General features: G+C 46.6%; 1 protein-coding gene across 4 annotated transcripts in view; it reads right to left on the reverse strand.

Moving 5' to 3' along the window:
- The window catches only part of caln1 (calneuron 1), a 56,315-nt gene that overhangs the window by 4,764 nt on the left and 29,327 nt on the right, over positions 1-22,224 (reverse strand). For all 4 annotated transcript variants that reach the window (XM_048265434.1, XM_048265433.1, XM_048265432.1 and 1 more), the window contains exon 5: positions 3,223-3,379. In XM_048265434.1, coding sequence (XP_048121391.1) covers positions 3,223-3,379 — 157 coding nt within the window. The remainder of the gene's footprint in view (positions 1-3,222; positions 3,380-22,224) is intronic.

The raw sequence follows: 22,224 nt of genomic DNA on the forward strand, positions 1-22,224 counted from the left end.
TATGCAGTTTCCTATTGACCCCGGGCAGCGAGCACCTCGCGGCCTCAGTTCAGCCAGGCTAAGGTATCGTGGTGAATAATTCATGGCGGGCACCGGGGCTTTGACAGATGGCATCTCCGAATGCAGCCTCAGACACGGAGACACGCTGTAGCTGGTGAGGTGAAGATGGAGCACGCCCGAGGCACTGTCAGTCAGCGCGGAGGTCTCGCTCTTCCCAGCATGCCCTCTGTTGTCGCCCTGCGCTCAACCACACAGCTGATGTCGTCAGCAAGCTTTCCTCTCCCTCACACAAAAACATTTGGCTCAGGCTGAACTTGAGAAAAGGATTAATTAATGTGGAGATATCAATGTAGCTCGAAGTCATGACGGTGTGGAGAAGAACTAGCTAGCCGTCATGAATATTCAGAGACAGCTCAACAGCTTTGATAACCTGTAAGACTGCCTTCATTTTTTTAAATAAAAAAGATTCTTCATATAAAAACAGGATGAAAAAGAATATTTGCAGCCAAAGGGCCCATAAGGAAGTGCTCAGTCACATCTACACCAAAGTAGCATCCCATTAACCGTCATCGAGGGGCTACTGAGCGTCGATTCAACTCACCCTTCCCTGATGAAGACAAAGTCATAAATATGAAAATGAGGCGAGCACCTTGAGGACTCATCAGCTTTTCTTCTCTGCTCTTTTTATGGGGCCATAAAGCAACTAAATAACCCGCCTCCGTTCCCAGACTCACAACTCACCTCTGATGTGCCCGTGATCAGACTAAACGCATTCCAGCTCATATAAGAAACACTGATCCATAAAACATTTGTACCCAAACTGGGGTGGTACTGGGGGCAGGAGATAAAATGTCTTCCAGCTTCATGGCCGAGACTTTACTTCTGAAACCAAATGCCACCAAACCTGGCAACCCTACTGTGGGATTGACCTTTCCAAGCCAGGCATTGTAGGTGCAAAAAAATGGCAGGGTATGTAATCTGAACGCAGAGTCACAGGGGTGGGGGGTGGGGGTGGGGGCTCAAATTCCACCACGGCCACTGCTGAAGTCCTGAAGAACCTGCACTCCTGCCCTTGGTCCCAGCTGCTTGTAGGTGTTAGTTATAAACTCAGAGCAAAGGTTCACTTCATCCTGCGAGATGGGAGGATAGAGTAGCACTACAGTTCAAGCTTTACCATTTAGGCATCTTCTGATATCCTCCACCCTCACAAGGCAAAAGAAACTTTGCTCAGTAAATAATATCAAATAACTGATGGCTAGTAAAATTTAATAGTAGGAACACAAATTGCATGCGAGTCGTTTTATGACCAGTTTCAGGTTTGCACATAAATCAAGACCATCATATTGTCTGTGTGATCATTTTTGATGCTGTCTAAAACCGCGAAGATGGAATGATAGTGAGGCTGTTGGCAGCTTACTGCATAAATCCTTGGGTGTCATCTCTTACGTGTGGGTTGTGGCTATTGTTGTGCAAGTTCTGCAATTTTCGCATTCATGGCTTTCAACAGATGTCTCATTTATGGCTCACCGGAAAGGTTTATTTCTGCCGATAATTGTATTGGAACATTTATTATCACCATGAGGATAAAAGAGACAGCTGTTCAAATACGGTCCAATAAGATCCCTGCTGTTCTATAGCATGATATGATGAATTACTAAATAAAAGTGATGTGTTTATGTTGAGTTTATCAGTGTTTGAATTACAATTCTGTCACTTCTGTCAACGTAATTCATCTTATGATTAGGCTACTCTTGCATGCAAATAAGGCTATCGTATATACATATAGATAAGATATATGCAAAACCCTCTAAATCCGCCTGACCACTTTTCTTTTAAATTAGCATTTTTATCAGGCTCCTATTATATAGGTTTTTGCCTACAAATTCATATTTCAGATCAGGAAGAGAATGGTATTTAGCGGGTTTTGAAACTAAATTATTTGATCAACATATAGTATGTGTGGAGAGCATTCCCTCACCATCATTATCTCATTTTTGACGGAGGTGGCGTTTAGAGGCTTTTGCATCTGAACTCTTCATATATAGTCTGTATAAGCAATATCAGCACACAGAGATCTTCCATTTTTTAAAAACTGGGTAGCGTAATATAATGTCATTAGGGGCTTCACTGTAGTTTATACGTATAATCATTTCCATTATTTCTGTATTATCACATTGTCTAATGAGGATAAAATAAATCTAGCAAGTGATCAGAGATACAGTAGGTAGAATGATGTCAGTACACAAAATTGGACATGTGTTAGAACAGTTGCAATAGAATAGCCCATTCATGCTGTGAGGTTTTGCAACAACAATAACACACTGCATTGGAATTAAACACTGCATTAGGAATTCAATTATGTATATCATACAGTCCTACTCTGCCAATTATCAATGCTCAAGGAGGCTTGAAGTATTTGACAGATGAGAATATTTGGCATTCAGCCTTGATCATTAATTGGTCATAATCAGCCTGGATACATACACTAGCCAGGGCTTAGTGCTCATCAATAAAAAGTGTCTGTTTCTCCGATGCCAGAAGACCTTCTGTGGTATAAAACCAATACATGTTATCTTGTCGGCTCCTCTATGGAGAATGATGTAGCCCAAATCACTATAATTACTTAAATCAGGGCAAAATGGCCTTGTGGAGCTGATCATCTGTGTGTTTAAAAAGAAAATTCAAATCAATACCAAAACATTTCAATATATTGCAGAGATTACATTAAAGATGAAAGATCTCTTTGATCTGGAGTGCAAAAAGCTTGAGGCTGTCAAAGGCTTTTGATCCTACGCAAAGCTGCAGACTTGCAATCATCGACAGAGCTCGTCATCAGGCGTGGCTGACTTCATACTGATGAATGAGAGGAACTCGAAAAACGGCCATGAGAGAATGAGAGGCAGCACCACAGCAGTCATGCTGTTGGCTTTGCACCACCACAGCATTTTGTGGAGATGATTCCATCACACCTATTTAACTCTCTGTTAACTGCTATTAACTGATAATGAGGCTATTAAGCGCAATTCTGAAAAAAGATTCTTTGAAACACAGCAGTGACAGCTGTCTGTGACAGGCAGATATACCCAACTCGCCATCCCAGACACCCATCCAAACAACTAAACACGCAAACACGCACACACGCACACAAGCACGCACGCACGCACACAAACACACACACACACACACACACACACACACACACACATCCTGTAGAGCACTCACCTCCCTCAAACTCTGTCTGGCAGTTCCCAGAGTTCTCGTTGAGACTCTCCTCCTCATTAATGATGATGTTCTCGATGTCCTTCATCGTGAGGTGGTCCCGGAAGGCGTGGAAGAGGATGTGCTTGAGCTCCTCCAGCGTTATCCTCTGCATGTCAAACTGAGCCACAGAGAGAGAGAGAGAAAGAGGGGGGGAAACACACACAACATCATTCACAACTCATTCCTCTCGCAGACGTTTGCACTTAAGTTTTACCACACATTTCATCAGCCCATGGCCAAGAGTTCAATGGGAAACAACTGTGACGACTAATTGGCCAGAGGAGCTAAACAGTAATCAGTTCAATAATTAAGAAAAGAGGAGATTTTCACAACATTGCGCTCAGACAGACCAAACAGGAAATCACAAATAATTCAAAAGGAACAACTTGAAAACCAAAACATAAAACGAAATTCAAATGTTGGACTGAACCACATTTAAGTGACTTAAAAGAGAGTCAATTATGTGGATACACTGAATGAAATGCAGCTTGTTTTCAATGTTTATGTCTTCTTAAAAATACTTTTTCAGAACACACGTTATGTACACAAACAAGATAGGCTGACCCTTCGCTGCTCACTGTTTGACCTCTGACCTTTGTAGTAGACAAAGATACAAGATACAAGGAGGTTTATTTGTCACATACATAGCAATACTAACGTATTAATAATAATAACGTAACATAGACAAGTGCTTAATGAACGGTGAACACATCAAGAACCATACTCGATACAGCCAGTTTTTGTAGTCTAAAATTGTGTTTTGATCAACAGAAACACTGTTGCTTCTTTAGGGGCAGTGTACTGTATGAAACACTACTGTATGATTTTTTGCTATTTGATGATCTGTTGTAAAGAATCAAGATGTCAATTACCGGTAGATAAGAAAGCATGGACAAAGTTACTGTATGTCTTTCAAAACACATCTGCCAGTGCTACATTCATAACATGTTTTTTTATATTTACAGTTACCACCTAACTCAGTCATTCAGTTTAAACAACATTAACACTATCTGACTGATTTAATCTTCATTGACGGCTCAACCCAAGAGCCAGATAAATTCAGATTGTGACTCCGCTGTACGTCTGGCACTCAATGTATGGCTCGAAACGAATGTACTCAAAAGTCAATAGCGCAGCTTGCAACTCTGCAGGGAGGAAGAAAAAAGGGGATGGCAGCAGCACAAGTGCTTTCTTTAAGTGGCTCGTGCAAAGACAAAACAGAACACTGCGACAAGGTGATAAATCATGCGTGCAATAAAAAGGGACATATCACACCCACTCGTATGCAGACTACTGCCATTACTCATCTCGCTATATCTCCTTTAAGTCACAGATGACTGGGGGGGCGGGGGGGGCTCTTGTGTATGTTTCATGTCCAGACATTTATGTGACATCACTGTACATAAACAGCACAATGTGTACACTAGAGGTGTTAGAATGCTTCCTCCTGGAGTCAGTGTGAGATTTTTTCATTGACAATGTGTGTCAGAAGGAGCAGCAATGACACACACACAGAATAAAATTAAGATGTACATAAACTTCAAATACAAACACACAGATAAAAAAGGCAAGTAGGCATTGATCAGTAGAGTGTTCTCTGTGTTGAGAAAATTAGATTGACTAAGACTCCTCTACACTGACAGACTTCAAAACACAGAGAAAAGCAACAGCAGCTAACCTGTTATCACAATTAGAGGGCAAGATACTATTTACCTCTGTGCGTTTCTGGACAGGTGGATTAAGAGGCTGCACAGCCACTGCCAGGATTTGACCTTCAGTCAACCCAGCCCTCCAGCGGTGCCATCATTGGGGACCATTAGCAGAGAATAGAAGAGACTGCCGCCACAGAGAACAGAAGAGACTGCCTGTGTGTTGTGTGTGTTGTGTGTTGTGTGTGTATGTGTGTGTGTGAGTGTGTTGTATGTGTGTCTGGCTGTACTTTTGTGTGTGAGAGGAGAGGCCGGATTCAATGAGCAGCACCCTTGACGGATAACAAATTCCATTTTAGCTTCTCGTTCTTCTACTCTGTGTCTTTTCTCTTTCCTTTTAAGAGTTTATTTAGAAGCGTAATGGTGGCCAGACTGACCTTCATGGCTGAGTGAGTGCATAAGAGTCTGAAGGTCATCTCTGCCTCTGCCATTTTATACAAGCAAGAGCTTTACCGCCAGTTTTCCACAGTGTGACATGACACACACACACACACACACAATGATGGCAACATTACAAGACAGAATTTTTAAAAAGAGATAAATAAAATGGATAAGCCCTACCAACACTGATCAAAATATTGTTTTGGTAGACTAATTAAATTTTATTTTGACAATCAAGATATTTAAGACAACCTGAAAAGACCAAAGTCAAATAGCAACCAAAACATTCTCTGATCCTTTAAGCATTTTTGTGGATCTACACAACAGCTAATACTCCATCTCGCCTCCCTATTGCAGCACTGCGCTCGCAAAGCATCTCTCTGCAATGGGAGCCAAAACAGCTGGCAGTAAATTATATTAGCGTAATTGTTTTCCTGTAACTAGTTTTTATCCTCCTGATGCTTGGCGCCGGTGCAGATTACAGCCTTAATTAGCACCCATGAAGCTCCTATAGAACGGCAGGCAGCCTGCGAGTCAAGGTCACACACACACTAATGCCATGTCAAGGAGCACAGGCACAGATAAAACGTATTTAACCAGCTGTGCACCGCAAGTTATGTTTAATATATAGCCGTCATGAAAATCGGCACATGTGAACGTAAATGGGTCATTAACAATACCTGTGATTTAACGGCGGGCGTTAAGTTCTCCGTCATGGTGTATGGGTTTGAGGCGGAGAGAGGTTAGAAAGGACCGGGGCTTCTAAACGGGGTCGTTTTCATGAGACGAGGCTCAGGGGCCGCGCCATGTGGACCGGCAGTGCGATTCAGCGAGCACTGGCCAAGCCGACCGAAATCTGTCTGTAACACATCAACGTTTCCAATCTGCCAACGCCAGTTCCAGAGTGCGCAGATGGAGGCTGGGGAATGAAGTCACTTACCAAGTCTAAATGTCAATAGCGACGCTCCGCACAAAGTCGGCATCGCTCGGTCACATTCCTGGGAGCCCCCACCGAGCTCCGGGAGAGTGTTTGGATCAGCACTGATTGGCACGAGCGAGCCCCCATCAACTACACGACAAATGGAAATGTTCAGATCAAGCCAAGCAGAAAGGCAATAATCCTTCCCTTTCAAACAATGGCAAGACCATGCCATGTCACAAGAGGAAGGGCGGGGTGTGTGGTGTCACATTTTCAGGCCCTCCAGGCAAGTGGCAGAGAGCATTGGAACTCATCGAACCTTCCCCACAGAAAGTGCAAGAGGGTTCATCGACAGACCCGCTTTGTGGCCGATGGCAATCTGTTTAACAGCAATTAGTGATGCGCTGACAGGATTTCTCGTGTCAAGCAGAGCTTAGTGATGGTCAGGGCAGCGTTCCTGCTGGATCAGCGCTCTCTGGACACACAGGCCTGCACAGTTCTGACTGTCGGGAACTGACTGACTGTGAGACAGGTGGGGGGAGACTGAGAGTACAACAACAGGCATACAGTACAGTGAGAGAGAGGCCCCATTCACACCTGGTAAACAAGATCTGATCTTGGCCATTTCCCACCTTTCAGCACTTGCGTACACACCTGGCATTAAAATGCGATCTAACAAGAGTCTCTTGTATCGAATCCTACTTCCCTGCTGAAGAGTAAAAGAGTATTTAGAATCAGAGATAGGCAGGCTATTTTATTAATGTGTTGAACTTTACCTTGGAGGGTCATGCAACTTTTGACTGAAGCACTCAAAATCCCTCCGGTGGCCCCTTTTATAAATAACGAACAGTCCCTTACTTACTAAGCTTCGCAACATACTAAGCAGGCATGTGCAAGTGTTCCCAAGCTATAACTTGTAATCGTTGCCAACAATGGATTCTTTAGGTTGTGTGGATAAATGTGATACAAAATGTGATATCTGGTCCTATGGTCCTTTTCACAGGTTAATAATGACTACAACAACCTCTGAAAGACACCTAAATCGTGGAGTTCTACAGTTAATACATTACAGTTTTTCAATTAATCACAACAATTAATGTACCATTTTGGACAACAGTAGGCTATAATACATGAATGAATGAATGAATGAAACCTTTATTGCCCCAAGGGGGAATTTGTCTTGCATTTAGGAGCCATAAGTTACATAGAGCTAGACAACACTTATACAGACTCACACATTATGACCCTTACATTATTCTTATGGAGGGCATATGCATTTATGCTATTATTGCTATGAGTTGATGAAGGGTTAAATGAAGGTCAACTGGTGTTGGGGCTAATGTAATTGCAAACTATCAAGGCTTCCTGCTGCCTATAACATTACCTTGAAGATTATTCTTGGTTGGAAGATTTGCAAAATTATTTTTTTTCTTCATGTTCCTTGTTGGTAATTTGGTGAAAGGTTTCTGTTGTGTGGTTTTTTAACCCAATATGAGCTGTTGGCAGGAGATATCGATTCAACAAGCAGCTTCAAATGTGGCCCAGAATACATTCCTGTTCACATTAAAAAGCACTATCAAACGTTCCTGACCACCTTCGAATGTGGTCAGAATGATCGGATGTCGTCTATGGATTGAGTGCATTCACACAACGCATTAGAGGCATGAAATTGGATCTACAGTATCAAGTGTGAAGGGGGGGGAGGGGGGGCAGAAATATGGCTCCAAAATGGTATTCCGCATTGTTTTCTACAGAAAATCTCAACATATGTAATATTTAATTCCATCCGTGCTACAAGCACCAAGCACACAACACCAGTTCCTTTTGCACTGTGAATAAAACATCTGCAGAGATAAGGTCTGTTCAGGCCGAACTTTAGATGTTCAATGCCATTCTATGGCTTCACCGACTATTCTGTTTTGTTCCTACAGAAAAGTGCAGCATGTTCCTGTTTGTGCTAATTGGTCACCGTGGGATGAACACATAGCATGTGCTGTAAGAGCCTCCGGGAGACTCAGCTGAAAACAGATCAAAGGCCTTTAAACTTTGGCACGGACTGTGAGAACCCAGTCGGCTTCACTAGTGCTGATTGAAGCAGCCTTCACTTTGGACAGGACGCCATGAAACTAATCTAATCGCTCATACGTCCAGACAGGCCCCGTCGACGCCGGAGTCTCATCCCTGGACCAAAGTGCATTTCTGGACTGACTCACTTATTTACTAAATCCAGCTGACAGATACACTTAGCACCTTTGAGCCCCTCAGGAAAAGAAGAGCTTGAAATATTTTTTTCCCAGTAAGCTGTGTGGGGCATGGGGGTCCCTTTGGGAGAGCACACCGTTTTTCTCCCCAAAAGCGATTAAGCAGGTCTTGCTGCATTAGTGCCTCATCATTACCAGGAAAACCAAGCGAAACAGGAGTTTTAGAAGGTTACAAAAACACAAAACAAAAGTCTCACGGGTACTACTCCCCATGATAACATTTCCATGTTTAATTCAAGAATACTGATGACAGCTGTTGATTTTCAGGAAAAATCACAATATAACAGTCGGGATACGGCCAGACAACAAGCCTGTTGTACCTCTTGTAAAAAGCGGGAGATAAGTCAATACAATGTTGTATTCTGACATTTTCTGGCACGATATATCATATTGATTAGTGAGTGGAGCTGCTAGATCCCTATTGTTTTTTTGTTCTAAGCTAAATACCTTCTGCACCTTCTTTCTGCATCAAGGCCATTCATCCGAATCTCTCGAAATTTGGTACACATCATCTATAGACCATGACAAAAATGACTTTCAGATTTTTGATGTCACAAGGGGCACTTCTTGCATTCTGCTTGGACCCTGATAATCACCACTTGTTTTTTTTATGTTTCCATGTTGAGAGCTACTGTCACACATGAAGAGGACAGAAGATTCATAAAGGGCAAAAAAAAGCACAAATAATTTTAGGAGGGAATGACAAAGTGAACAGAGCCTTGGCAGCTATAAAGCCATCACGCCTGTTGAGGTGTTGACAGGCACAGGCTTTCCTGGCTGTCGGCCATGCGTTGATGTATAGGCGACCAAACTTGCACACTCAGGAGGCCCCAAGTTAAATAATCCATAGCCTGCTATTAGTCAGAAAAATCTCTGTTAGGCCCGGAAGTTTCAGCTTGGCAAAGTGATATGTTCTGGCCTGTGTGCGTTGCCATGCATACGCGTTATTGGGAAAGAAGTATGGGAGGGGAGGAGGCAGGGAGGAGAGGAAATTGACTGGACAGATGGTTCGTGTCAGTGTCATTACGGAAATGACAAGAGCGTTGCGCTTTAAAAGGTGTCCAGATGTGTTCATCATTTTGAGTGCTTACAGACTTCCAGACCACCACTCCTTCCCCATCAATACAACCTTTGCCTTGGTGGCTTCCTCTTGACCAAATATTGGGGACCTGTGAGGCAATGGTGGCCGACAGCCGATGAATCATGGTCTGGTAGATCGCTGATTAAACTGACCTTTGCTTTGTATTATGAGTTGTGACACTGCCCTTTTGGTATGGCCATCTGTCATACAGTATGTGGCCATGGTGATGATGAGCGCCACAGTAATCAGCTCCGATGACCTGCAGTATGATCTACATATTAGCTATTAGCCTTAATCATGACCAACAATGATAACCAGCTAATAACACTCCAGTTGCTCTTGCCACTCTTAAATAAGGTCTTTACTAGGGGTCTTATGTGCAGTCAGAAACTATATTTCCTAATGCTTCGGTGGGTATTTATCCCAATGTTATACAGCAGATAAAGCTGCAGATTAGGAAAAGACACCCAGTCAAGACGGAATGTGCTTGTGTATTTAACGGGAAAAAGTTCTCTGAGGCAAAGAAGCTTTACATAATCTGACACAAAGGCATCTGGTCTGAGAGACAGCGGCTGGGTCAAAACAGCCATCAGAAGTGCAGTTTCCCCTCAAATGGCTCTCCGCCATTTTAACCACAACAGTGTTACATCTCACATTAACAGGCAATTACAGCCGTGCGATTAATCAGGTGAAAAGTGGCCATTACCCCGGGAGCACACAGAGGATGCCCAGCCTGTCCTGCGGATCAGGCCTGTGTCGTTTGTAAATGTCAGTGGTTCCTTACAGCTAGACGCTAGGCTATGCTACTGTGTGTGTGTGTGTGTGTGTGTGTGTGTGTTGTAGGTGAGCTGCAAGTGCTTGGCGCAGGTTGTTTTAAGCGTCTGAGGATTGGAGCAAAGCCGGAGAGATCCAAGGCTGCTCCTCCTTTATGTATCTCCTGTTTTATTCTCCCTCTCTTTTCTCTCACACACACACACACACACACACACACAAAATATCGACATACATATAAGTCTCTGTACTGTTCTCATAGCAGCAGGGGGTTCAGTGAGTTCTCTCTCTCTTTCTCTCTCCCTCTCTCTTTTTCTTCTCTCTTTCTTTCTCTCCATCACACACACAAACACTCACACTCACTCACTCCCAGTGCCCCATTTCCATATCTGAAATTGAAATCAGCTCCATGGAAACATCACTCCCCGGCTTGCTTGTTGCCTTCATATGCACACACCTCTTCTCAGGCCATGCTTCATCCAGAACACACACACACACACACACACACACACACGCTGACACAGGCATGAAAAGAGTGGCTGAACACTCCTGACATGCAGTCAACAGAGAAAAAAAAAAAAAAAAGAAAAAATCTTCTGCCAGTTTACTCATCCAACAAGAAAGGGATGTGGTGCCTTACTGCGACAGCTAGGCACAAAGATCAGCAATTACATGGGTTCAGATTAACAATTAATCAATACTGAGAATAACAGTCAAGCCTACATCTATATAGCAATTACCCATTTATACAATTAAACAGGCCTGTTATTGTAATGATCGGACCCTTCTAATGGCTACTGACAGATACAGCTGTAGCGGCAACATAATGCATCTCCAACAACTACCTGGATGTTGTTAAGCATAAACTTTTTCAGTGGACAAGATACATTTGAGAAGTGTTGCATGGTACATCATTCTCTGACAAAGCCAGAATTGTTACAGATCCTTGAGGTATTTCATTGAAAACTACCTGGAAAATCTGATTGTGCTGTTGTGCAATTTGAAATGCAGTTTGGAAATGTGATGAGATATGATTTGAGAGTCCATGTTTCGCTTGTCTATCCGGCGCTATGGCTGCCGCATTCAGCCCTCGCGTTTCAGCTCCCCTGCAAAGTAAAGCTGCTGTGTTGGGGATGCTCAATCACCGAAAAAAGGCATGTTTAAAGTATTACACTGGAAAATGCAAAAGTGCTGAGATCAAGACGTTCACTGCCTTTAAGAACAAGACAGAACAGTACAAAGCAATTAAGCATCCTCCGGCAGAGGGATAACTGATGTAGGGACGCGCGCGTGTGTGTGTGTGTGTGTGTATGTGTATGCATATGAGAGGCAGACAGAGAGAGAGAGAGAGAGAGAGAGAGAGAGAGAGAGAGAGAGAGAGAGAGTGCAGAGTGCAGTTTGCACTTTAATTTGTGCGGCAGAAGCCCTATACTTGATTGACAGCACAAGGGAAGATGAGTGCAGAGAGGGGGAGGCTTCCCAGCATTGAGGCAGACAGGCACAGACAAACAGGTCCTAATGAATTGATGTTGGTCAAGGTGACTTGCATGAAATTAATCCTATGGTGAGCTACTGAGATCATCCACGTCATGAGGGAAAGAGGAAGAAAGAGAGAGAGGGGGGGGTAGAAAGAGAGAGAGAGAAATTGATTTCTTCCGGGTCTGTAAAAGAACATTTCCAAGGTTCCTCTGTGATTCTTGTGAGCTCATACATTCTGATGCCAATGAATTTGCCAGGGATGGATGTTGTATGATACATAAAAAACTGTGTCGGTAATCAACAAGGGAATCTTCTTATATCGTGAAAATCTCATCTCATGAATATCTATGGCAGTTCACACAATAGTGGTGCGGTGTAAGTTTAAATTAATTTGTGCGTAGTGCCGGTGTCATTCATTTATTTTACATGTCTTACAACATATAAATAAATATAAATAAATGCATTCATAGTCTAGTGAAGTCAGATATGAGCATACAAAGACGCGTAACTCATGTTAAGCCTATGGTAGATGCGCACTAAATGCGAATGTGCGATTTGATGCAGACAAAAGTATCGACTGTTACTAATGAAGGTATTATAGCAATATTATAAATGTGGCGACAGAATAGCCTAACTTGGGTAGACCTAGCGTTTAGTAGCCTATGCATTTGCGGTGATAGCCAAAACTAATGTGAATCGCGGACTATCCTACAACCAAAGAAAGTAAAGGAGATTATTTGTACCTGCGTTAGCCAAAGGACGGGACTACACCCTTCACAAACCGTAAAACGAAGTTTATTCGTTTTACAGTAACTACAGTAAGCAGTTCACTATCAGTCCACACAAACAATTCTGGTTTCCTTGTACATGTTTTGTATAGCCTACAGCACGGAAGCTTTGGTCAATTTCTGTAAGAGAAACAGTGCCACCTATAGGCCTAGGATATGAAGTAACGTGTTGAGTCGTGTTGAGATGGATCCGTTTGGACGCAAATATTCTTGATATGGTTCCAGGGAAGACGGAGGAAAAAAAGATGGGTTTGGAACGTGTGGACTAGCCCTTAGAAAGGCAGGACAGGGACAAGCAGACAGACAGCAGTTTCAGATCTCAGTGATCCCTGGCCGGTCACTGAAAAAGCAGACAGTGGCAGACCAAGTTGATGAGAAACTTCAAATGCAGTTCAGACACTGGTCTGCATTTTTTCAACAGCAGTCCAACTAGTGTACCCTGCACAAACTTTAAAAGGCTGAGATAAACACACATACCAGTTTCAATATGCTCTCTCCCAGTGCATTCTGTGAAAATATTAAATGCAGCGGACGAAGTATTCCTCAACTTCAGGAAACTCGAAGTTCCTCGCATAACAGCCAATTTCAAATAAACCTAAATAAGAAAAACAACAAAGAATGCATCAAACTAGCCTTACATTACACACTGGTTAGCTATGCACTTATTTATGGGCTGAAAATAATTCAAATGAATTGCTCCTAGGCCCAGCTAATGAAAAAAATATATACAAAATATTTCAGTGAGACAGTGAGGCATGGAGCAATTAAAAACAGGCTACTCTGTCTAAGCAAAGTTTTTTGGAAACTGAATCAAACACTTTCAAAATTGAAACAAAACTGCCATTAGGAGCTAAAGAGCTCTCTTGTTCTTGAACAGAGGTATCAGTCTTCAACTTGAGGAGTAACTTTATCAAGCCAGTTATGAAGAACAGAGTTATGTCTGACAACAATTCCTCTATAATTGATCTCTGGTCGATAGTTCAAGTGTACTTGATTGATACCGTACAACAAGCACTGCATCAGCTGAATTAGTCCAGAGACAGACGAGTGGGTGACAGATCAGCTATGACACTAGGAATTCCTGCCATCCTTCTTTTCAGATCTGTTTTGAACACAATGACCACTGATCAAGTGTAGTTGAGGTCATTGTATAAGACAGTTGCAAATAACATACTGTACACATTCAGCCAACAATGCCGCTCATATAGGCATTAATAAATAGCATCCTCTGTGTCAGCCTACACTAACCACTCTACTATGGCAGTCACAACATCAGATTTGATCAAAATCAATCTGGACCTATCCGCACCAGAAACCCTGGATGAAGAGTGAGGTCTGACAGCTGCTGAAAACCTTGGCTGAGGTCTGACAATAAAATGTATTCAGTTGATGGGATCTAAAACAGATACATGCTTTGCATTTATAGTGCTACAAGTAGCTTTGGCGCCACTTTCTACTTTCATAGTATTTTTGCCCCTTTCTAATGGTCTTATCTTATTCGGTTATTGTCTTTTTGTTTGTGAACACTCCCGTGACACCTGCTTGCAAGAAAACACAAAATCATCCTTTGGACAAGACAAATGCACTGAAGCGCGAAATTTTAATCAAAACACATTTCAAATCAATAAACATAGCAAGGTTAAGATCAACAGCAAAGTTTCTAGCTTATTTGTTTTTTACATTTCCATTCTTATTACACGACACCTGAAAGTAGCGAAAAGATTCAAGTAATGTGCTGTTTAATGTGCTGTCTTCAGTAAGCAAAGCACTGACACACAGTAGACATACGGTTATGATGATAATTAGTATTTACTCTGGCTGGGTTGGCACTGGCATCTCATCCTGAGAAGTAATCACAGCTGACAGTCTTCTGTGACTTGCAGTTAGTCGTGTTGTTTTATCAAGTGCCTGTCATAAGGGTACAACTTGGCCTAATTTCCAATAACCTCTGATGTCTTGCACGAAGCCTCCCTAAACACAGCCAACAAACAACAGCCCGTCCCAAGCTGATAAACATGGCACAGCTTCTGACACTAGAGCTAGGGTGGAATTTAAGCAAGATGTTTTCGTGCCAAATGACATTAACTTAGTGTCAGGGCCGAGAGACAAAGGTACATTCTTGAAGGGCTTCTACTTAGTTCACATTCACACTGGATCACTCACACGGTAGCCTGTCCTCTGTCCTGCGGTAAACTCTCCTGTGTGTCCTGTGCGTCCTGTATTTGTTTGTGATATGGAAACTGACCATATAAGGTGTGTGTGAGAGACAGAGAGTGAGCGAGAGAGTGTGTGAGTGAGTGTGCGCCTGTGTGCATATGTGCGTGTACATGTGTGTATGTGTGTGACTGTCTGAAAGCCAAAATGGCCCAAACAATTTGTATTCCTGGGCGCAATGGTTATAGAGTCTTACATGCTGGGGGAGCGGCCCCGGGAATCAAAAGCTTCTATACCCAAGTTTCATATGCCCCAGTGTTCTGTGGTCCCGGAATCGTTGACCAAAAATTGCTTGAAAAAAAAAAAAAAAAAAAGCGAGGGAAAAAAATCCTCCTCCTGCGGTTTTAACAAGAACCACAAAGTCCCACTGAATAGATGTAGGCCTAGGCTACTTCCTCTCCCAACCAGGGCCATGCCTTCCTGTGGGCCCTGGGGCATAAGCCCTCCTTAGTCCCAGTATTAATCCAGCCAGACTTCTGGATTTGGCTAATAGGACAATGATGCATAGGCCTGTGATATTACATCTGACTTACATAGACACTTCACAAGTAACCCATGCCTTTTGAGTCTTTCATTACATTGCAAAGGTCTCGAGGCTAATCTGGAATGACCGACCACAAAAGTGAGCCTGATTAAAATGGGCCGAGAGTCGAGGTCATGTGACTGACCAAGAGGTCAGGTGAGCGCCACCCATTTCTCATCGCTTGAACAAAAATCATTTAAGTCCATGCATTATTCATCTCACTCCTCTGATTCAATAATGGCCACAACAAAGGACCTAGACAAAGGTCGACTGGACATGAGAGATGAATGGATGGGATTTGATGAAGTCCTAGCTCTTGGGCCTCATGTGAGTGATTTTTTTTTGCATCAGAAAACATAATAATGGAGTGATGACAGTATATCGCCAGGGATCAATACTTCAAGTGCAAACAAGTCCTTCCCCTTTGAGGAAATGACAGCTGAGTTACAGTAAATGATTGGCTGGGAGAGGCTGCACTTAGGCCACAGTGCTGAAGTACGAGCTTAATATGCTACATCAGTGGATCCTGTGAGAAACCAGCAAGAGCACGAAGCAATTAATGCGCTAAATTAAAAAGCCTTGTGGAAACACCCTGAATCAGATGGCTGGATTTCACAGGACTACCACAATTGCACACAATTACACACACTTTCACAGCTACACACACACACACCAGTAGAGCAAAGCACTGTGAAATGACATTAGATAATCTAATAATGTAAAAGAATAAAACCAAATTATCATACATTTCTCACCAAGCTATGCTTTAGCAGCAGAATAAGCCCCTATAGTCGGGTATCTGAAAGTGTGTGGTCTGACTCACTGCGGCCTGATTTAAGGGAGCTGACACACTTAAAGGGGTGGACTGCTGATGACGTGTCCTTTTAAACACCACGCAGGTTAGCGGTGACCATCGGATGACCTCTGTCGGCCATCTGTGGATCAGAGGCTAGCCAAGCTGTGGTTTCTGAGCACCCAGCTAGCCGAGCCTATCTCTTCATCGGCAACACAGCACAGCGGCTCAAAGAGCCCTCTGAAGCTTCTGAAGACTTCTTATGAGCGTCTCGCCTAGCCTGTGAGTGTGGCTGGCTCAGACACACACACAGACACACACACACACACACACACACACACACACACACACACACAGCACAACAAGCATCATCGGCACTGGTGCAGACAGCTCTATAAAGTATACAATTTTTCTGTCAGACACCAAACAGGACGAGGACCACAAAAGCCGTCCGCGTTCAAAAGTTTATTTAAGGGTTGGGGGTTAAGGGGTTTCAGGGGTTCGGGGTACAGGAGTTCCAGAGTCTGCGTGTGTGTGTTCCCCAGTAGCCGAACAGCGATGGCAGGAGCTGGATGATCCGGGAAGTCCTGGGGAAACACACACACAACAGCAATTGAAACGAAGCAGCAGTACAGTCAAGGACTAGGGCGGTATTCGTGAGAAGAGGGACGGAAGGCAGGTCAAGATTACGGGGCTGGAGAACACAGAAGTAGTCGGCGGGTCCGGGATCACAGGCAAAGAGTCAGAGGCGTATTCCAAAACAGGCAGGTAACTGGTGCTGGTTGCAGACGATCTGACAAGTGTGGACTGAAAAGCAAGGCTTTATATACAGGGCATGATGAGTGGTGAATGCAGTGCAGCTGGTAGGTGGCGAGGGTGAGGCAGAGCAGAGCAGGAACAGGTGGAGGTCATCAGACTTCAATCAGCGTGTTACCAGGCAGAGAGAGCTCATGACAGAACCCCCCAAGGGACGGCCCCAGAAGTCCCCAAGAGTGACACCACGCCGGGGGGGGAGGGGAGCGGTGGAGGGCTAGGAATTCCTCCGGCGGTCCGAAAGTGAACATCCTCATCCTCGGAGGGGAGCTGGAGGGTCGTGGACCAAGGCGGACAGGTACCGGAGACAGGGTCAGGGTCAGGCACAGGACAGGAAGCCGGGCGGGCAGGGCGGTTAGGGACCCCTCTGGGGCTGCCCCCACGGATTGCAGGTTGATCAGGATGCAGACGGTGGAAGTCGGCGATGAGTGTCCGGGTCCACAATCCGACTGGCTGGCACCCAGGTTCTCTCCTCAGGTCCATAGCCCTCCCAGTCAGCGAGATACTGGAGGCCCCTACCTCGCCCGTCTGGACCGAAGCAGGCGTCCGAACGGTGTACACCAGCCCACCGTCCAGGCGAGGAGGAGGAGGAGGAGGAGGAAGCGCAGGGGACCAGCTGGCTTTCATCGCGCGTCGGCTTGACTTTCAAACATGGAAAGTAGGGTGCACCCTCATGGAGGTTGGCAACTGGAGCCGGACTGCGGTTGGGCTGATGACCCCTGGATAGGGAACGGGCGAGGAATCGAGGTGCCAGTTTCTGTGATTCCACCCGCAGTGGGGAGATCCTTGGCTGACAGCCACACCTTCTGGCTAGTGGTGGCGGGATCGGCGATCGGCGGTTAGCCCCAGTGGCATAGCTGACAGCTGACTTGAGAAGCGTGGCACGAGCTTGTGACCAGGCACGACGGCAACGGGCGGGCATAGGCGAGGGCAGGCGGGCAGGGACACATCTCCTTCCTGGCTGGGGAACAGGGGGGCTGGTAGCCATACACACACTGGAAAGGTGACATACCAGTGGCAGAGCAGGTGAGGGAGTTGTGAGCATACTCTATCCACATCAGTTGTTGTGCCCAAGCCTGGGGTTTGCGAAACCATGCACCATGGCGCCTTCTCCAGCTCCTGGTTTGCCCGCCGGATTGACCATTGGACTGGGGTGGGAACCCAGAGGTGAGACTCACTGTGGCCCTTAGAAGACGGCAGAACTCCTTCCAGAATGTAGAGGTGAATTGCGGACCTCGGTCAGAGACAACATCCCTGGGCAGCCCGTGTAGGCGGAAGACATGATCAAGAACAGCCTGGGCAGTCTCTCTGGCAGATGGCAGTTTAGGGAGGGAATGAAGTGTGCCATCTTGCTGAATCGGTCAACCACAGTGAGAATGACCCGTCATCCCACCTGATGGTGGGAGGCCAGTTACAAAGTCCAAGGAGGCGTGGGACCAGGGTGTGTGTGGGCACAGGCAAGAGCTGGAGTAAACCAGCGGGGGCCGAAAGTGGAGGACTTGTTCTGATTGCAGGTGGGGCAGGCACGGACGAATTCTCGGACATCCCTTCTCAAAGAAGACCACCAGAAGCTGGGCAAGGAGATGGCAGGTCTTGGGGCGGAGCCCGGTGGCAGGCAAGGCGGGGAGTTGTGTCCCCACTGTATGACCGGGACCTCAAATTCTCTGGGATCGAAGAGACGACCGTCTGGGCATGCACTGGGACTGGGATGGTCACGGAGGGCCTCTTGAATTTCCTCCTCGATATCCCAGGTCAGGGCAGCTCTGGCCCAGGGATCGGGCAGAATTGATGCAGGTTCCTGGGAAGGGGCGTCATCCTTATGAAACTGGGGGAGAGAGCGTCCGGCTTGGTGTTCGAGAACCTGGGGCGGTATGACAGGGTGAAGTTGAATCTGGTGAAAAACAAGGCCCAGCGGGACTGTCTGGGGGTTAAGACGTTTGGCATTGCGGATGTATTCAAGGTTTTGTGATCGGTCCAGACCAGGAACGGGCGGTGGACCCCTCCAGCCAGTGGCGCCACTCCTCCAGGGCAAGCTTGACAGCCAACAGCTCACGGTTTCCAACATCATAATTGCGCTCTGCAGGTGCCGGCGAGAGAAAAATGCACAGGGGTGCAACTTGTTGTCCTCCTCTGCCCGTTGAGAGAGTATGGCCCCGACTCCCACGTCTGAGGCATCCACCTCGACAACGAACTACCGGTCTGAATCCGGCATCTGGAGGATGGGGGCAGTGGTGAACCGGGCCTTGAGGGTATGAAAGGCTGTGTTGGCCTCTGGGGTCCAGAAAAAGGGGTGTTTGATGCTGGTCAGAGCTGTGAGGGGAGCGGCGACGGAGCTGTAGTTCCGGATGAATTTCCGGTAGAAATTGGCAAACCGAGGAATTGCTGCAACTTCTTCCTATTCCCGGAACTGGCCAGGAGGTAACTGCGAGACCTTGCGGGGTCCATCTGGATATTGCCTTCAGCGGCGATGTATCCCAGGAATGACACAGTCTGAGCATGGAACTTCGCATTTCTCGCTTTGACATAAAGAGAGTTCTCCAGGGCCGTCGAAGAACCAGCTGGACATGACGGGTGTGTTCGGACAGAGTTCTGGAGAAAATTAAGATGTCGTCCAGGTACACGAAGACGAATTTATTCAGCATGTCCCGCAGCACATCATTCACCAGCGCCTGGAATACCGCTGGGGCGTTGGTGAGGCCAAATGGCATTACCAGGTACTCATAATGGCGGTGTGGGTGTTGAATGCAGTCTTCCACTCGTCACCCTCCCTTACTCGGACTAGGTGGTAAGCATTTCTAAGGTCCAGTTTGGTGAAAATAGTGGATCCCTGGAGCAACTCAAAAGTAGAGGTGAGTAAAGGCAGAGGGTACCTGTTCTTCACTGTGACATCATTCAGACCTCGATAATCAATGCAGGGGCTTAAGAGAACCATCTTTCTTTCCCACAAAGAAGAACCCGCACCAGCAGGGAGGGAAGGCGGGGCGGATGAGTCCAGCTGCCAGGGAGTCCCTGATGTAATCCTCCATAGTTTTTCTTTCAGGAGGGATAGTGAGTAGAGGTGACCTTTGGGTGGAGCAGTCCCAGGAGGAGATCAATGGCACAGTCGCACGGACGGTGTGGGGGGCAGAGATGTGGCTTTGGTCTTGTTGAACACCCCTCGGAGGCCATGGTAACATTCAGGGACATTAGAAATGTCGGGGGCAGTGCTGGGGGGGTACTGAGCCGGGGGGCAGCGAGGCAGCACGCAAACAGGTCAGGTGGCAGGCATTTCCCCACTCTTTCACAGTTCCGAGGCCCAATCGAGGTGAGGATTGTGGAGGCGGAGCCAAGGGTAGCCCAGGATTAGGGGTTGGCCTGGAGAGCTGAGCAGGTGGAAGCAGATGGTCTCGGTGGTTTCCTGACACCATCATTGAGATGGGGGCTGTGATGCTGGTAACTGTGCCAGTGCGTGACCGTCCAGGGCCGGGGCTGGAACAGGAGTGGACAAGCGATGGCTTTCCAAGCCCAGCTGAAAGCAAGTCCTGTGTCAATAATGTTTGCTTCTCGCCAGAGTCCACCAGGGCTGCCAGGGTGTGGGTGGAATCAGACAGGTGAAGACAGACTTGGATGAGGGGTTTACGGCTGATGGAGGGCTGAATGTTCATTGAGCTCATCCGGATTCCTCCCTACATCTGGTGAGCTCCGCTTTTGCTGGACAGGTGGCGACTTCGATGACCATCACCACCACAGTACAGGCACAAGTTGGAGGTGATGCGTCGCTGGCGCTCTGCAGGGGGTTAGGGAGGCGCGCCGATCTCCATCGGGTTCAGACTGGTCCGCTGGCTAGATGGTGTGGCAGGTGGGACAGAAGGGCAGTTGGGACACTCCGTGTGCTGGTGGATGGACTCTGGCCCTCTCTCTCGACGGGCGGCCTGGATCCCTGCGGTCGTCTTGGGACAGCCAGAGCAATGGCTTCATCAAGAGTGGGGGGTTGATCATGGGAAACCAGCTCGTCCTTTATGTAGTCCGCCAGGCTGTGGAGGAAGGCAACCACCAATGCTTCCATGTTCCAGGAGCTCCGACTTGCCACAGTTCGAAAAGTCAATGGAGTAATCCGCAACAGTCCTTCTGCCTTGGCGAATACTCATCAGGGTCCGAGATGCCTCGGCTGTTGTGGATTCCAAATCAATACCTTGAGCATCTCCTCTGCGAATAGGTTGAAGGTTGCACATGCTGGGGTCTGGCGCTCGAACTCCGCCGTTCCCAGAGTCGAAGCCCGCCCGCCAGGTGAGTGATCACGTAACGACCCTCGCCCCTTCAGTGGCAAAGTCCTGGGTTGCAGGGTAAACTGGACCGGCAGCTCGTCAGGAACGCCCGCACCTGAGTTGGGTCGCCGCTGAACGCTCTGGATTGCCGATCCTGGGTTCTGGGGCTCCCGCAGCCACGGCAGCAGTGGACTGGGCAGGAGACTCCGGGTGCTGGGCGGTGAGCAGGCTGGCTGGGGCTGGGCGGTAGGAGCAGGCAGAGGAGAAAGGTTGGTGAGAAGTTGAATGATCATTGCAAGTTGTTGCTGTTGCTGCTGGAACTGCTGACGCTGTTGGTAGCCGGCTTGAAGTAGGGAGGCAATGTCAGCAGTGTTGCGGTTTACCTCTCTCTCTGTCTCTTCCAGGCGTTGCATGGCGGTGGGTGGTTCTGGTTCGTCGGTTTCCATGCTGGTTCGACCGTGCGCTGGGTCCATGTTTGGTCAGATCGTACTGTCAGACACCAAACAGGACGAGGACCACAAAAGCGTCACATTCAAAAGTTTATTTAAGGGTTGGGGTTAAGGGGTTTCAGGGGTTCCGGGGGGTACAGGAGTTCCAAGAGTCTGCGTGTGTGTGTTCCCCAGTAGCCGAACAGCGATGGCAGGAGCTGGATGATCCGGGAAGTCCTGGGGGAAACACACACACAACAGCAATTGAAACGAAGCAGCAGTACAGTCAAGGACTAGGCGGTATTCGTAGAAGAGGGACGGAAGGCAGGTCAAGATTACCGGGGCTGGAGAACACAGAAGTAGTCGAAGCGGGTCGGGGATCACAGGCAAAGAGTCAGAGGCGTATTCAAAACAGGCAGGTAACTGGTGCTGGTTGCAGACGATCTGACAAGTGTGGACTGAAAAGCAAGGCTTTATATACAGGGCATGATGAGTGGTGAATGCAGTGCAGCTGGTAGGTAAACGAGGGTGAGGCAGAGCAGAGCAGGAAGAGGTGGAG

Source organism: Alosa alosa, chromosome 15 (assembly GCF_017589495.1).
Source record: "Alosa alosa isolate M-15738 ecotype Scorff River chromosome 15, AALO_Geno_1.1, whole genome shotgun sequence".
Taxonomy (NCBI): domain Eukaryota; kingdom Metazoa; phylum Chordata; class Actinopteri; order Clupeiformes; family Clupeidae; genus Alosa; species Alosa alosa.